At 41.1% G+C, this 17919-nt stretch overlaps 1 protein-coding gene across 2 annotated transcripts in view; it reads left to right on the top strand.

Moving 5' to 3' along the window:
- The window catches only part of ANAPC1 (anaphase promoting complex subunit 1), a 71004-nt gene extending 59154 nt beyond the window's left edge, over positions 1-11850 (top strand). For both annotated transcript variants that reach the window (XM_080931419.1, XM_080931420.1), the window contains 6 exons: positions 311-449; positions 2305-2391; positions 3197-3292; positions 4845-5043; positions 6791-6925; positions 9039-11850. In XM_080931419.1, the coding sequence (XP_080787545.1) occupies positions 311-449; positions 2305-2391; positions 3197-3292; positions 4845-5043; positions 6791-6925; positions 9039-9154 (772 nt within the window). In that variant the 3' untranslated portion in view covers positions 9155-11850. The remainder of the gene's footprint in view (positions 1-310; positions 450-2304; positions 2392-3196; positions 3293-4844; positions 5044-6790; positions 6926-9038) is intronic.
- Positions 11851-17919: the final 6069 nt, after the last annotated feature.

Raw genomic sequence — 17919 nt, 5'->3', positions numbered from 1 at the left:
TACTAGATTGTTAGTACTTTCAGTGTCTCCGGCATATTGATAGGGACAAAGGAATCAGCAGTGTTAGGGAAGTTCAGTCTTGAGCAGGTGAAGTCCCTTCTCACTGAACAAGTTCATGAATCTCAACATCACAGAAAAGTGGGGTGCACCCTACCCTCACTTATGTGCACTCGGTCATTTTGTGCTGAGTTAATCCTGCCAGAGAATTGGGACAACTTCCCTATAAAAGTGGTGCCAGAAAACACCAACTTCAGCAGAGAACTACTAATGATACCTCCCATCAGATCATTTTTTTCTTTTCCTCTTCCAGGTCCATTCTTTCCAAGGATGGAGTTTTATATGTAAAGCTCCGGGCAGGCCAGCTCTCCTACAAAGAAGACCCAATGGGGTGGCAGAGTTTGTTGGCACAGACTGTTGCTAACAGGAACTCAGAAGCCCGGGCTTTCAAGGTAGTGTTGCATTGCACTATCGTCTTCGAGAGAAATAATGTCTAAGTTAGCACTCGTTAGTTAGCCTTTGCTTTTCCTTTCTTTCTTCTCCACCTCCTTTCTTTTGACAGCATTCAGTATGTTGACCAGGTTGGCATCATCTCTTTCAGCTCCCCTTGGCTCGCTGACTCTTTTGCGGTGTGGGAGATTGAACCCAGGACTTTACATGCCAGCATTGAATGTTCTATTATTGGCATCATACTGTGTGGTGTCCTTGCCCCCGTCTCCTGAGTGCTGGGATTATAGGCAAACACCACCATGCTTGGCTGTACGCCACTGGGGGGGAAACCCATTTTTAAACCACATTTGTTTCTTTAATCTTGATGAGAAGGGAACGGTGGCAATGTGAGTCTTGCATTTTAGTTTATTACTTCCTAGTACTTGGCTATGGTAGCACTTAAATGAAAAATAGTTAAAATCAAGTGTGAGTTAAAGCTCATTACTTTGAAAGGTTCCGTGTTCTAGAATTCATTTCTGCCATTAAGAATGTGTTCTGTAACACATCTAGCTTCAAACTTAGGAATTTAATCTCAGTTTTAAGAGTTTCGGGGGCAGACGTTTGCTGAGGAGCCTCTGAGTACCTGAGGCTCCGGTCACACGTAAGTAAAGATGCGTTAGCTCAGCAGCCACATTTTCCCTTTCTTCATTCCTGAGTAAGGAGGTAGCAGTTGATTGTAGTTCAGCTTACATCTCATCTGGATCGGTCAGTTGAGGATGATCCTTTCTCACAGTCATCAGGATGCGAATGTATAAAAGTTCCAGCCTTGATGTCAAGTGTGGAGTGTTGCTAAAATATTTTGAAGATTTTGTTTGTTTGTTTAAGTTAGCACTATTTCTTTTTCTAAAAGTTAGAGCCTATATGAAAAGCTAATCCAATTTATAGGTAAATTTGAGCTTAATTTTGAATATTGAAAATATATAAAAATTAAAGGACAGCTCAATATCTTGCCTTCTGGGAGTTCAGAACTAAAATAGGAAACTAAATTCTCCATTTTCAGTTTCGAATAGTAAGTGCTATACAAGGGTTTTTTCTACTAATTTTTTATTGTAGTAAAATACACAAAAAGAAAATTTAGTACTTTAGCTGTTTTTAAATGTGAAGTGTTTTTAAATGATAATTAAATACAATGTTGCTATAGCCATCACTAGAACAATTACAACTTGTAAACTTAAGCTATTAGCACTAATTCCTCAACTAACCCCAGGCAGCTGCCCCTTTTTAGCTGTGATTTTAGTTCCTCTAAGAACCTCATACTTGACGGATCTTAATTGTCCTGTTTTGGAAGCTCACTTGAGTAAGACTCTTTTTTCCTTACTCTTCTATAGTATTGGGGTTTGTTGTTGTTGTTGTTTTTTGTTTGTTTCCTGAGACTGGGTTTCTCTGTGTATTCCTGGCTCTTCTAGAACTTACTCTGTAGAACAAATTGGCCTCAAACTCAGAGATCCACCTGCCTTTGAGTGCTGGGATTAAAGGCATGCACCACCAGTGCCTGGCTAAGTATTTGTACTTTTAAGCAGTCTTTTTAGTTAGACAGTGAGGGATGGAGGGAGGAAAGCCTTTTGTGGGTAGTTTATAAGAAAGAAGACATGTTTATTATTAACCTTTTGGTACATCAACACTTTATATTACTTTTGCAAAAGTTTGTAACTTCCTAATAGAACAGGATGATGAAGTTCTAGCTTGTTTTGTCTTGTGGGTCCATTGTGTGAAGGGGGGCGGGGGCAGTGTTCTTATAATTACAGCCTTACAGTGTGAGCAGAAAGGGAAGTAATAATTAGTTAACTTATTTAAAGTGGGGTTTGTTTTTCTTTTTAGCCAGAAACAATTTCATCATTCACTTCAGATCCAGCACTTCTGTCATTTGCTGAATATTTCTGCAAGCCCACTGTGAGCATGGGTCAAGTAAGTATTTCATTGTTTGTTGGGCACCAGGATAAGACTTCATGTGCTGGAGAGATGGCTCAGAGGTTAAGAGCACTAACTGCACTTCCAGAGGTCCTGAGTTCAATTCTGAGCAACCACATGATGGCTCACAACCATCTGTAATGGGATCTGGTGCCCTCTTCTGGTGTGTCTGAGGACAGCTACAGTGTACTCGTGTGTGTGTGTGTGTGTGTGTGTGTGTGTGTGTGTGTGTGTGTGTGTGTGTGTGTATGTATGTATATATATATATACATATATATATGTAAATAATAAAATCTTAAAAAAGACTTTGATAGTTCTATCAATAGGCAATCAAAGTCACCTGTAATATTCATGTCTGCCTTTGAGATTGAGATTGCTCATAAAACCTGTGCTTTCTGTTGCCACCACTACATCTTCCTCTCCCCAGCCCCTTGTGGATTTGACTCTGAGAACTATATTTACCTGGGTGTTGTTTTCCCTACATCTCTGTTGGTGCTGTGCTGCTTTCTGGATCCCACTCCCAGCTGACTGAAGGCTCGTCTCTGCTGTTCTCACAGATTTTTTTTTAAACCCTAGATTGATCATTAAAGTACCAGATCACATGCTGCTACTTTACCATTCTTTTTGTGTTTTCATTGATGTTATAATACTGCATGAACTATCACTTTCTAAAGAGAGGAACTCTTGTTTACACTGTTTATCGTAGAGCTTCAGAATGAGCTATTAGTAACGGTTACATGATTGTTTCTTGATTTTTGTGATATGCTTTGATGTGCTACAAAGTACTTGTGCTTTTCCATAGAAACAGGAGATTCTGGACCTCTTTTCTTCGATACTTTATGAATGTGTTGCTCAAGAAACTCCAGAGATGCTGCCTGCCTACATAGCAATGGATCAGGTATGATTCCAAAATTATTTGCATTCTGATGCAGCTGATGGTGTATTTGAAATGACCTACTACACAGTGTGGGAAGTTCCCTATGGATTCAGTTTTCAGTTTCTTGTTTGTTCTTAAACATCTTATCAAGAACCCATTTCCAATTGATAGCTCTCTGCTGATGCCCAGAGCTGGACTTGGTGCTGACAGGGGTGCTCTCTGGAAGGCTGCCTTCCTCCTGGGAGTTCCACATCCCGTTCTATCTTCTTCCCTTGGTTTGGGGAGGGAGAGGTCATTTTCTTTCTTGCTCTAGTCTCCCTGTGTCATCTCTTGCCTCCTTTCTTTATGGGAAGGCCACAAATGAATGGCAGGTGAGCCCTATGTGCCCTTGTGTTTGCCTGGATATGAACTTCCACCTCCTTGGTCAAGTCTGCAGGCAGTTTAGAACCAGGAGCTGGTGATTTAGGGAGATGGTGTTCATTTTGATTCTCTTGATACTTTGTAAGTGCCTAACAGGGACATAATGCCTAAGAACTTTCCTAAAGCACTGACCTTCTCTCATCAAGGTTATTATTAATATAGCTTTCTCACAGTCTCAGTTTTTCAGACCCACATTTGCACTTAATCTTAGCCAGTAGTTTTCTAACCTGGCTAAAATTAATCTGGGCAGTCATAAAATGCAGATCTTCAAATCTTGTTCCATACCTTTTAAGTTGGAGTCTGGTGGGCAAGATCCCAGAATCCATAGTTTTAAAAATTCTGCAGTAAATATGAAGAGTATATAGATTGGCATTTGGAACTCTGTCTCAAGCCAAAGAACTAATCTTTGATGATAAAAATAATCTTGTGGACAGCTGAGTGGGAAAAGCATTTAGGCAAGAAGTAATTCCCCAGGCATGAAAATCGCCGTATGTAAAGTAGTGTTCCACATTCCAGCAGAAGCACAGGGCCAGAATGCTGTTACTGTTGCATCGTCTCTTCTCAGTCGCAGAGTGATCATGGTCCTGTGCTGGTGCTTTACTTGCTGCCTCTCTTGACATAGCAGCTAAGTTAGGCTTATTGGTTTCTGGTTAAATGTTCTCCTTTTTAAAAACTTTGGGTCCCCTCACCCCTCTGCCATTTAGAACAGTCTCCATGGATGAATGTCTCCTCTGGTGGTAGCCATGGTACCTTTATAAGTGATTCTTTACATCAGTGTGATAAGTGATTAGGCCTCTGCCCCACTGCTGGATTCTGTCTGTCCCTGCTATGTCATTGTACCCCAAGTTCTTCCCCAGAGATTTATACCCCAGTGTGTGTGTGGGGGGTGGGGCTTCATTATTCAGGGTTGCTGAGTCAAGAATGAACTTGACCTTTGTTGCTTTTACTTGGAAGTTGTCTTCATGCTGAGGAAAGTGAACCACACCAGGCAGGGCTTCTTAGTGTAATCAACTGCCCTTCAATTCCCCATGAATCTTCATAGCCTCTTGCTGATCTTGTCAGCCATATTGGAACATACCCCGAAGACAACATAATTAGAACATCTTTGCATTTCATTAAACAGACTGACTGTTCTTTCTGTTTCTTCATACAGGCTCTAAGAAGTCTTAAAAAGAGAGATATGCCAAACACATCTGATCTCTGGCAGATAAAGTTGATATTAGAGTTTTTCAGTTCACGAAGCCACCAGGAAAGGCAGCATACCTATCCTAAGCGAGGACTCTTTATGAACTCCGAGTTCCTCCCTGTGGTGAAGTGTACTGTTGATGCCACCCTGGACCAGTGGCTACAAGGTATGGTGGTACTGTGTCCTTGTGCTTGTAGGGCAACTCAGCTAAGGCTTTTCTATCTTAACAGTTTCCATTGGCAAACAAGGTAAACCTGAGCATAATCTATAGCTTGTTTGAGGAGTCAGAGTCTGGTTGTGTACTTCAGTATCTTTAAAAAGAACAAAAACACATTTACCTGTACTAGGGAAGGGCACACTGACTGAGTCAGTGATATCCTTGAGCATCCTGTGGCCCTGGCTCTCTGCCAGGAGAAGTGCTAACTTGAGAAAGAATCAAGTTACTCATGCTGACTCATGTGAGTGGTGCAGTTGTGGGAATGCATTGATATGTCACTGGAACCTGAAGTTGGCTTTCTACAGGTGGTTCCTGGATCTTTATGTTCCTTTCAGTACATACAAACCCTAGTCATGGTTGTAAGAGTTCTTGCTTAGATATTTAAGCTGTCCTGCTGTGACACTGGGAAATACATTTCTGTCAGTCAGACTGTAAAGAGGCTTATGAAGAGCAAATGAAGGGCACAACTATGCCAGCACTGACGTTCACTTTGAAATGTTTTTGACAGGCATTTAAATCCCCTCTTTTGTGAAAATGTTATATAATAAATGTTGGCATTTTCTTTCCATTGGGTTTGGTATTTTAACACCTGTAGAATTCCTTTGCTATTGAGAAGTATGCCATCGTGTCTTGGCAAATTCTCTGATGGCAAACATCTTAGAATGTAAAAGCTATTTGGTAGTGACAGGCAGTCTTAGAATAGTGACCTAGTTGGTTTGTGGTTCTTCAGGACACTTGGTGTGTTCAGTTTTCCAGACATCTTTATCTCTTCTTTGTTCTCTCAGATTTTCTTGTTTGGTTCAGATGTCTTATGTCTGTAACAGAAGACTGAACTGAACTGAAATGTTGAGGCTAGCCGTGGTGAGCTCGGGCTACGGAAGTACATTTAAGACAGGGTTAATTGCTGGACCTTCAACTTTTACCCCTGAAGTTCCATTTGCTGTCTTCCGCTTGGTCACTTTGTCCTCTTGTGGTCCTAAAACAACCAACAATTCCTTTTCTCCACATTTTTATGATGCTCAGAGAAAGGAGATGTTTTTAGGAACCATGGCGTGAAGAGAGGGTCATACCCATCCCAGAGCAAATGTGTTGAGCATCTTGATTGTGACCCAAGCTGCATCTCACCTTATTCCTCAACCCGTCCCTCCAGTCACAGATTATCTTCACTGAGTGTCTTAGGTCACTTGTGTCCTAAGCAAACGACTGTCCACTGTGTCCAAGGATAGGACTGCCTTGGCTGTTCGAGGCTAGTACTCTGAAAGCATGGTTCCTGAGCAGCCGCAGCACTTGCTTTTGCTCTGTTGCATGTGCATTTCCTGCCAGTACTCTAGGCCCACCACACCAGAAACACGAGCTGTGTCAGACTTTCAGAAGCACTCTTCTAGGAATTGCAGTTTGATCATCTCCTGCTAAGAGTAAATAGATTCTAGTCCTGGGTAGAAATCAGTCTCCTTGACTATTACACTGAAGAAAAGATTTGACAGTGGGTGTCTGTTACACTGTGGTCACCTGTTTTGTGTGCTTTCTCACTTCGTCCGCACACAAATCTGGACAGTGTCAAGCTACCCTACCTGTCCTCTCTACCTGTACAGTACTTCCTGGTGTGTGCCAGTATGCACTTGATGAAAAAGTAATCCTTTCCATATCTCTCACCTCTGCTCTTGATCCATTCAACTCCTTTTGTGTCCTCTCACAGCTGGAGGTGATGTGTGTGTGCATGCCTACCTTAGTGGGCAGCCTGTGGAGAAGTCTCAGCTAAGCATGCTGGCCTGCTTCCTTGTCTACCACTCTGTGCCAGCTCCACGACATTTGCCACCTCTGGGACTGGAAGGTAACCCCATCTCAGCCTTTTTTCAGTATTTGTTCCTCACTAGTGTCTAGTTGGGGAGAAACGCCTGTCAGTCACCGTCTCTAATGCACTGCTCACAATTTGTTCATGATTTGTGCTTGTTGAGAATGCTTTCTGAAAGTAGAACCAACCATAGACTTTTACCTCTGATAAAGGTGTTTTTAGAGCAGGAGTATAAATTAAATGTGTATATTGTTCCATATATGAATGACATCTCTATGTATTTAAGTTGTATGGATTGAACTCAAGGTCTTGGGCATGGTAATCAAACATTCTGCCACTGAGCTATATTTATAGAATCTACTTGATTTTTCTTATAACTTTCTAAGATCTCCTAGTTTTAAAAAGGTTTATGTAATCATAGTCTCTTACACTAAAACTTTAAAACTATTGATTGAATGCTATGGCAAGTATGGAATTAGGCATATTATTATAATGTATAATCACTTTTAGCTTAGTGGCATTTTTTGTTGTGTACATTAGTAAATCTCAGAGAGAAACATAGTATAAGCAGACAAGTTATGGCTATGAGGAACGGCTTACATTTTGTGGCCTTTCCTATGGAAACAAATACAAAAGTTAGACAAATGCATAAGATAGCAGTTCAAGGTTTTTGGTGTTCTCTTTTCTGGCTGGATTGTTTGGGGGTTTCTTAGCTATGGTAAGGAAAGGGCACCCATGTACTGCCAGGAAGACTCCCTGAGTTGTGGGAGAGAGGTGAGGGTATAGAGAGACCTAGGGAGCCAGAATTTGCAAGATGTGTATCAGAGAGGAACGGGCTATGCAGAAGGTACCAGGGGATCTTCTGGTTTTAGATATAAAGTAATTCCCTGGAGGGAAGAGCCTGCAAGTGGACTAGATGATAACCTGCCAGCTGCTCACAGTAGAATGGAGGAGGGCATGGCCTCAGTCATAGGACTGAACAGTGTTGGGGTCACATCTTATAAATCTCAAAGGATCAGCATAAGTTGTGATCTATGATCATAACTGCATGTATGTTTTCTAGAAATTTAACTGTACCCAGATCAAAGCCCAATAGCTAAAGAACACCGAAGTACCCAGCAATGAAATAGGTGAAATTCAGTATGTAGCGTACAATAAAAATAGCCTCCCCCTAAGGGCATAGTAGGCCACAGGTATAATTTAAGTTCTTGGAAATCAGAAATTCCCTGAAGAGGAAGGAGTTCAAGGCCATCTTTGGCTATAGAGTGAGGTCGGAGCTGGCCTTGGCCTACACAAGACCCTGCCTGTCTCAGGGAAAACTAACAACAGTAACAGCATCTACTGTTTACAGCCCCACAAGCTACCATGCTAATGCAACCCCAGGCTGGCGCTTACTTAGATTTGTGCTGCCTCAGGTTGCTTCTGCATTCCTCCTTGTTATTCATACTTTGCCACAAGCCAAATAGCTGTCTCTCCCTGGCTAGGCAAGATTCTTCTCTACCTTTTTCCCCTCTGTTTTCTTTCTTTGCTCCCCACCTTGTTCTTATTCAAATAAGAAAGTAAACATTGCATGATGAGAAAACATAACAAACCCAACAGCCAGCATGCAGAGAAACAGGAAGTATACCTGTGCTGCTGGGACCATGGGGTGGAGAGGAAAGGGTGAGGAAGCATAAAAGACTCTTTGGTGATGCCCATGCTTCCCTCAGAGGCTGTGGATCTAAATCTTGGTAGACAAATAATCATTGGTAGCCTCCAAAACCCTGGATGTCCAGGCTTCACTCCCAGTGAGTTATGTGTAATTTGTGAAACCAAGACCAAGAGGCAGTAGATCAACTCTCAGTCTTCAAGTGGAGGTTGTTTGTAAGAGATCAAACTCACAGATCAAAAATCAACTACTAACATCAGTTTTCAAAATTGAGGTTAATTGAATTTAATGTACACAAACTTTCACAGTGGTTAATTTCTAATACAGAATGGATAAGTTTAAATTCTTAAAGTGTTTTAGGAAATTAAAAATTCAGTGATTGCCACTAGGGTGGTTTTGTCTAGAAGTAAGACTTCGTGGTTCAAGCATTGCATGCTGAGTTTGGGAGGGCTGTGTGACTGGGGCTCTGTAGTGATGTAACCTTCTTCGTCTCTGTCTCTTCAGGGAGCACAAGCTTTGCTGAACTCCTCTTCAGGTTCAGACACCTGAAGATGCCAGTCCGTGCTTTGCTGAGACTGGCTCCTGTCCTGCTTGGGAATCCACAGCCGATGGTTATGTGATCACCTCTGGCAGTAAATCCACCCCAAATTCTGCAGCACAGAATCGTGATGGCAGAGTTAAGGCAGCATTTCTGTTTTGTGACCAATGGAACTCAGATGCATATGCCTCGCTGTGTTTAAAACCCGTGTTGAAAACATTACAGATAAAGCTGGTGCTGTCCACGTGTCATATGTATAAAAAGTTAGTAAAACTCGCTTTTGTAAATAAAGATTTTTGGTTTGTTTTCAAAACTATTGATGATTGCTTTGGACTTCAGAGACTAGATCTACAGGCTAAGTTTTGAAGCCTTTGAACTTTAGTGGTTTAGGTTCTGTATGCAGAAGTACAAGGCTTAAGAAGCCGCTCCGTGAGGGTGGACTTTGTGCTGCCGCGGGAGTCTCTGTGTTGTCCGTCACAGGGCAGTTATCTTCTCTACGGTGAGTCTTGCTTCCCGTGGTGGATGATGTCCTCACTGCGAGCCGATCTCTACTTGAATGAAGAATTGTTCAGCATGGAGTACTGGACTGTGCGCAAGCCTTGACCTGGTGTAGTTATGTAGGCTGCAGCTCTCTGGAGGTAACCAAGGCTAAAGGATACTCTAAGGGTAAGTCCCTATTTGGTAGAATCGATGGCCTGTTCGGAAGAGGAAGAGATGTTTCCTCTGAACCATGTGAGAACTTGTAGCACAGCTGCTCACAAGCCAAGAAGATTCCCTTGTGAGGAACCAGTCGGACAGTCTTGGACTACAGCACCTCCTGATGCTTAAGCCATCTGTCTGTGGTACTTGGTTTTGTAGCCTGTGCAGGCTAGTGCATGACACCTGCTCAAAATACCTAAAATGCAAAATAACCCTACAGAGGAGTGTTAAAGTATTTTTCAATACGAAAGTCAGTCTGTCTAAACTAAAGGTCTGGAAACTGCTTTTGTATCCTGAGTTTCAGGACTGCTCATGATGCCCCGTGTGACAGGACGAACACTTCTATTCCATGTGCTCACAGCTTTCTTTCAGACCACTGGGACTAAACAAGTAGGAACTGCAAAATGCCTACTAACTGATTTCCCACTTGTTTCTGAAAAAGTCAGTAGAATTTACTCCACTGGGATTTGGTAATGTCCCTCTGTCTGCCTGCAGCAAGGTAATTTGTGGCTGACTTTGAGGGCAAAGTGTGCTTTCCTTCCCTCTTAGATTAAGGATTGCAATTAAATGGCAAGTGGTGATGAACTTCAATTTGCATCAATATTGAACCCACTGTCCGAGTTATTTTTCTCTCTCAGTTGTTAATGGTTGCCATGGGAAGACTTGAAAGAGAACCGAATACACTGGAAACAGCATTGATGGGCACCAAGAAGAGAGTCTAATGCTCTTGAGTCAGCATGTTAGCATCATCAGATAAGCTATTATATTTACTTGTCTCCAAACCATCCTGTGGGACCCAGTCTTACCATACACAGCAGCCAGCCTCCTGGGAACCACATCAACAGAAGAGCCAGAGAAACACCTGGCAGTGAAGTGTTCTAATATCAAAAGTGGTACTTGTGACTTCAAGGGAAGGCTGATTACCCAGGACATCACTTCACCCCATTGGTGTGGAATGGAGACACGGGCGTAGCTGCTTTAAGTGCAAGTGCTGTCAGCAGACAGACAGTTGATCTGTGTGCCCAAAGGGTACCGATGTCTGTGCTCCCTCAAGATCTGATGTGAGAGCGAAGGCAAACTGAGCTCAGATGCCAGACCAGCTACCCAGCTCCATCATAGTCCTCAACATTCTGGGCTCCACCCTGCTGCTGCCTGCATGGATTCTGAGTCCAAGAGAATCAGAAACAACTCCTCAGTGTGAACTGAGAGGACTTGGCATTGGCAGAGCTTATGAACATGTTGAAAAGCAGGCAAGCGTCTTTACAATCACATGGGCTGTTGTGTGTTTTCTTGATGTTTCTCCCATTGACTTAGTCTATCAGTATTGATCACATTATATACAGCATCTTGTTTAAGCTTTTGTCTTTCAGCTAAAAATACCTCTTTGGTAAACTTTTAATACTGCAATCTTTTTTTAAAAAATACTTTGGAGTGTACTTTTAAGACCCCTTTTCCCCCCTCAAAACATATCAGAATTTTAAAACAGGAACTTCATAATAAATTTAGTAAGATTTATAAGCACCCGCCAGATTTTAATTCCTGTTCTTTTATACTCCAGTGCTTAGCTGAGCTATTAGCTTTTCTCTGTAGCTAATGGATGCCTCAAGTCTCTGCCTTGCGAGGCTGCAGACCATGTGTTTTAAGAACTCAAGACGTGTTGGATAATGATGTCATGGTCACCTCATAGGTAGAGAGATGGGTACCTAAAACAAGGACAAAAACCAGAATCTAGTATTACATGATAATCTCCTTCTGATTGAAACATCCTTCCAGGAAGAAGAAGAAGAAGGAGAGATTTAAGACACTAAACAAATATCACATGTCTTGGAAAGCTGAACCTTAAGAGCCACAGGTGCTTCCCCAAGGTTATAGAAATGGAACTGTATGGGAACAGGACAGAAAGGGACTGGTTGACTGTTACCAGTAGAGCTTTCCAGAGGAGGCCTGGCTGCCTGGGAGAGGAGATTCCCTGACTAGTCAAGCAGCCTGCAAGTTGTGTTGTTATCCATGTTGAGGTAGGCTTTGGTGATACAGCTGCTTTTGAGTTGTTCTTGCTCTTGGAACAGCACAAACCCCTATTCTTATAAGTGACCCCAATAAACTCATTAAATTGCTACGTTGGACTTTCCCAATGTCATTACTTTAGTATGTCATTGATTCGCTGATGTGTGAGCGCATGTGTGTATAGAAAAAACCTGTGTGAGCGCATGTGTGTATAGAAAAAACCTTCTGTGTACTGTATGGATGCAGTACCTGTCAATTAAAGCTGGTTCGTCTGTAGCTGAGGCAGGAAATAGAAAGTGGGACATCTGATAGGCAGTAGGGATCCTAGGCTTGAGGCAGACTGGGGAGGAACTGACCCACAGAGAGAAGATGGTTGCATGCAGATTGTTATTTGGGAGCTTGGGGCCAGGAGGAAAACTTGGCTTTTACAGATGACACTCAACATGTAAGGCATGAAATCCAAACCTTTTAATTTCATATTCAGTTAGTTGGACAGAGTCCTGGATGGAAAGTGGAGAACAAGCAGCGCGGCTGTGCTACAGAGCATTTGACTGAGGCCAGTGAGCATGCAATGTCTCAGAGCAAAAGAGCAAGCCCGCCTGCTGCGGCTGAAAGAGACAAAGGTTGCAACACTTGCACAGGTGTTTCTCTGAGCCAGAAAGACCTCGCCCTCACGGCTGCTGGTGCGGACCTGCTTGGGAAAGAGCTGCAGCAGGCCATAGGGAGAGGGGTCAATCAACAGATCCTGGAACCAGAATTCAGAGGTTCAAAACAGCCCTCAGTGAAACCCTCAGGGCACGAGGCAGGGCTTACCTCACCTTTCCAGAGTGAGGGAAGGGCACAGCAGGTATTTGTGTGAATATACGCTGCTCCCACAAGAGCACAGAACAGTGGGGACCCAAAGACAGATTTTTCTGTGATTCACCCCTTCCACTGCAGTATCCTGAGCTGAACAGCAGAGGGGGACAAAGGAATCTGAGCACAGTCAAAGTTGAGAAAGGTAAAAAAAATGTATTTTAATAATAAAAAGGAACTGGATATTAAAATACACACACACACACATATAAGTAATTAAAATTGATAAATTTAAAGATATAAGGCATATAAAGATGAGAGATACAGTAACAGGGTTTAGAGTTTGTCTAATGCCCTTTAAAATAAATGATTCCAAGATAGAAGAGAGATCATATTACTTATTATGACATCACATTAATAGTTCTCAATTTAACCTTAATAATTGTTTTGGCTTTTCATGTCCTTTCAAAGGATAAAACTTTAGAAAAGAATTACAAAATTTTATAGATCAGACTAACTGATCTGTTTAGAACCTCAGCATTCCTGCTCCATGAACTGGTGACTGACCCCTCCCTGTGGCCTGTTGCTGCTGTTTCCCAGACGGGTCCCCACCAGCAGCTGTGAGGGGGAGGTCTTCTAGAATATCAGAGATGAAACGGAATGAAAGAAATACATTTTGGAAGCAAGCTTTAGAGGAGAATTTACAAAAACGTATTGATCAGACTGAGGAAAATGCTAACATATCAGAGATAAAACAATTTAAAAACAAGCTTTAGAAGAAAAATTAGGTTTATAAAAAAAGATACAAAGATGACTCATAATCTAAGAAAAGGAAAAGAATGAAAAAAGGAGACGAGTCTTAGAGCAAAATTTACAAAAAGTTCTTTTAAAAGCTTGTGTTAGATACTAAGATAGAGACCGAGGAAGGAAGGCCAGAGCATACAACACCACCTTGTAACAAGACTGCAGGGCAGTCTGCATCTGTTAAGAAACCGAAAATTAGTTTTTTGACCTTTATAAAGGGTTAGCAGAGGGAAGAATTCAAGTGGTAATGGCCCTCAACTACAATGGCAAATATGGTAGAAAGATGAGGGAGGCCTCAATCAGGGAGCAACAGAATAGGACTAGAGGCATTGGCATTGTCAAGGATCCGTGAATACATGAAGGGTCTATATTCTGAATTGAGAGTACAGATTACCATTGATTGCTGTTCTAAAGCAGTGCCATACAATAGCCTTAAATGTTTGGGACAAACTTGAACAGGGACGAGCTGAATCATTTATAAAGATAATCCAGGGTTCAAATGAATCTTTCACTGACTTTCCAACAAAAATTAACTACAGTTCTGAGTAGAGTGATACTAGATCCAACTGGTAGAGGACATTTAACTGAATCTCTAGCTTTTGAGAATGCTAATGGTGAATGCAAAAAGGCCATTAGAGCTTTAAGAGCAAGATCTGCACTCTATGAATGGAGTAAAACTACTGCAGACAAAGAAGCAAATGCTCACAATTTGGTTATAGTTAGTCAAACAATTACAGGAGACTTAAAAACACAAAATGCCCATTGTGACTGTGTAAGATCATATCATTCCCTGAAGGACTATGTACAAGCAGTTTTTAAGGAAAAAATTCTTTTATAATAGTAATAATTCAGGGAAAAGATTTCCTGTAAAATGTAGATGATGTGCAAGGAACAGTCATGTGGCTCATGAATATAGGTCATCCAAGAATATCCAAGGTAATTTTTTAATTTTGGAAAACTGACTAAGGGCCTCGACAAAAGACATGAGCCATTTGTTTCCTGTCCACCAAGGAAAGATTATTCTGAAAAAACAATTAGATAATTCAAAGCCTAATAAGACAAACAGCTGCTTAAGACCTAAACCACTCAATGGAGATAGAGCAGCTCCTAGGGAAACGAGGTCCTAAAGATGCCAACAACAAGCAAACCCACACACACATATTTTTGCAATATAAGATAGGAGCCCAAAGTTAAAATTACCGTTAGATGCCATTGAGATTGAAGAATTAGAGGGTACTGAAACAGATGTAACAATTTCCGAAGGTTTCTGGAATTCAGCTTGGCTACTTCAAAAAGTCTCTACACAGCTTCTAGGGTTTGGGACATTGTCTCAGGTAAAACAAAGTCTAAAATGGGTTAAGTTTATAGAACCAGAAGATCAAATAGAAAGGTTAAAGCCATATGCATCAGATATAGCCGTGAAGTTATGGAGAAGAGATTTATTATGGGAAATACAGATTAACTTTGCTCCAACTTTAGATAGGCTGTGAGAGGAGATGTTTCTGATAAAGAGATTAAAAGATGTTATTGAAGATAGTTACTGACTGTCCAAGCTGTCCATAAGCAGGATACAATAGAGGCTGACTCTTCAACTTTGTATAGAGAAGCCACTGTTGATAAAACACCAGCTGTCCTACCACTAACTGGCAAACTAGCAAACTTATTAGGATAGAACAGTGGCCTATATAGAACAGAAGGAAGGTTCCAGGCACTAGAACACCTAGTCCAAGAGCAGCTGGAGGCTCAACATATAGAAGAGTCCACCAGCCCTTGGAATTCTCAGGTATTTGTCATTAAAAGGAAAACTGGCAAATGGAGGATGTTGAGAAATCTGAGAGCAATTAAGAAACTCAGCTGAGGAGTGCAGGCTGCCGCTCTCGCAAGCTTTAAAGGCAGAGCCTTAATGTTCCAGATTAAAGGTCTCGCCCTAGATAGCAGATGAGGACTGGGAGTCACGTAGATGCATGACATGAAGGACCTGGTGACAGTTTCTCCTCTTGTCTGCAGATGAATTGGCCCAGAAAGGTATAAGACTGATTAAATGGACATAAAACTACTTGTTAAGAACAAGTTGGGCTTTGAGAACTGACCTCCATAGCTGAAATATGAAACTATTTGGGAAGTACAAAAAGATGTCTTTGGTCATGGTGCCATTAGGCCCATGATACCCCACTCTGTGAGTGTTAATGAATTGTAAATAATGTCAGATTCTAAAGGGCTTGTGTCTGAAATGTTACCAGCTCAGCAATCTGACTTCTGTTCAAAGTGTTATTTGTGAAGAGTCTGTCTGGAAGTCAGGAAACACCCACAATGACATTTAAGCACAGTCTATATTTTTAGTAAACATTATGATAAAAAAAAAAAAAAAAACTCAGCCAATGGGCTCATTACAGCCTGGAATCTCATTATTTTTCTTGTTACTTAAGGAATGGTCTATTATAGGGATTGGTTTTAAAGACTGCTTTTCCATAATCCCTTTATATGAACAGGGTAGGGAAAGGTTTGCTTTCTCAGTACCTACTTTTAATAGAAGTTGTCAAATAAAGAGGTATCATTGGAAAGTCTTTGGAAAACCACAAGGAATGTTAAATAGCCCTACTTGATGACAATACTTTGTACAGCAGTCATTAGAAATAATTCATAAGCAGTTTTCTCAGTCCACAATATACCATTATATGGACAATATTTTGCTGGCTGATTCAAATAGAGATACCTTAGGGGGGAAAATATTTGATGAAATAAAGAGAATTTTGCCTTGTTGAGGATTACAAGTTGCTCCTGAAAAAATACAAAGAGGAGATTCTACTAATTTTCTAGGACATAGGATAAGTCTACAAAAGATTCAACCACAAAAATTACAAACGAGGAGAGACTAATTAAGAACTCTTCATGGTTTTCAAAAGTTGCTGAGGTATTAACTGGCTATGGTCTACAATTGGAATGACTACTTATGCGCTAATTAGTGTATTTCAAACTTTACAAGGTAATAAAGACTTAAATAGTCAAAGAAAATTGCCAGCTGAGGCTGAAAAGAAATTGGCTCTAGTAGAAAAGAAACTACAGGTTGGACATTTAGATTGTATTGATTCAAAGATGGCTTTTATCTGTTATCTTGCTTCAAGTCATTCTCCCACAGGAATTCTTATGCAAAAGGAAGATTATATCTTAGAATAAATAATTTTAGCACACAGAGTAAAAAAAATATATATGTAAAACAGGTTTCTGAATTGATTCTGAGAGGAAAAATTAGACTTCATCAGTTAGCAGGAATAGACCTAGCATAAATTGTGGTTTCTTTTTACTAATGCTGAGATTGCCTCATTATGGGCAGAAAATGAACATTGGCAAAGAGCTTGCAATAATTTGGGGAGAGGTAATAACAACAAATACTCCAAATAAAGCAATTTTAGTTTATAAAGAAAATTAACCAGATTCTTCCTTGTGTAGTATAAGGGACTCTAATTTCTGGAGCCCCTACATTTTATACTGATGATGTGAACATGTAGACAATAAGCGTCAGAGAAACAACTTGACTCTTGAGTTACATTTAAAATTTTTAACAGTTGTATGTGTGTGAAGGTACATGTGTACCACAGAATTCCCACTTGTTTATGTATTTGAGTGCTTCTTTGAATGTATGTCCATGTACCATATGCTTGCAGTGCCTCCAGAAGCCAGAAGAGGACATCGACATCGGTTCCCCTGGGACTAGATTTACAGATCGCTGTGAGCTTCCATGTAAATGCCAGGGATTAAACTCAGTTCCTCTCCAAGAACAGGCAAATATCATAATGGCTGTCTCTCCAGATCCAAGAGGAAAACTTTTGAGAGTGGGCCTTTACCTTCTTTCTTGGGACATGGTCTCTCTTGTTTCTGTTATGTGACAGACTCTAAGGGTCAAATTCACACCAGGCTTGCAGGTCAAGTACTCTTACCCCCACCCCCACCCCTCACCCTTGCTGGCTCCATTGAATCACTCTTATTGCCCAGCTTCTCTCAGGTTCCCAAGGCCTTAAATGCTCTAACCTGGCTTTCCTTCCTCTCGCCTCCAGATGGCCCTCTCACCTTGGGGTTGCCAACTACTTGTCCTTCCCTACCCCAAACATTGTTTTTAGTATTTTGATATGATCTTTCAAACAGCAAAGAGCTAGATTTTGCTTTGTGAGTCAGAGTCCTTTTTAGTAAAACATATTTATTAATGCAAACAATGTAATCAAACTACCATTAAGTAAAACAACAGAACCAAAACATAACAGAATATATCTCTAATAATATAACCTGTATAAAATAATGCTCACCATCCCATATGGTACATGTGTGGCATTTATGTTCTTGTTTTAAATTTCTATTTGATCCGCTTTCTTTGCTCTTTTGACGCTTATCGGATGCTTTGCACTTAGGATGGCTCACTTCTCCAAGCCTTCTTTCCCATCTCATCTTCCAACTTTTTGTTTTCAATGTTGGTGATGCCCTCACCCTTGCACTCTTTACCTCTTCTCTTCTCTCCTGGGTCCTGATGGTGACTTGTTAAGTCATTAGGGCATA

The sequence above is a fragment of the Micromys minutus genome, assembly GCF_963924665.1.
Source record: "Micromys minutus genome assembly, chromosome: 17".
Taxonomy (NCBI): Eukaryota; Metazoa; Chordata; class Mammalia; order Rodentia; family Muridae; genus Micromys; species Micromys minutus.
The sequence above is the reverse complement of the archived record's forward strand: the minus strand, read 5'-3'. Positions and strand labels throughout refer to the sequence as shown.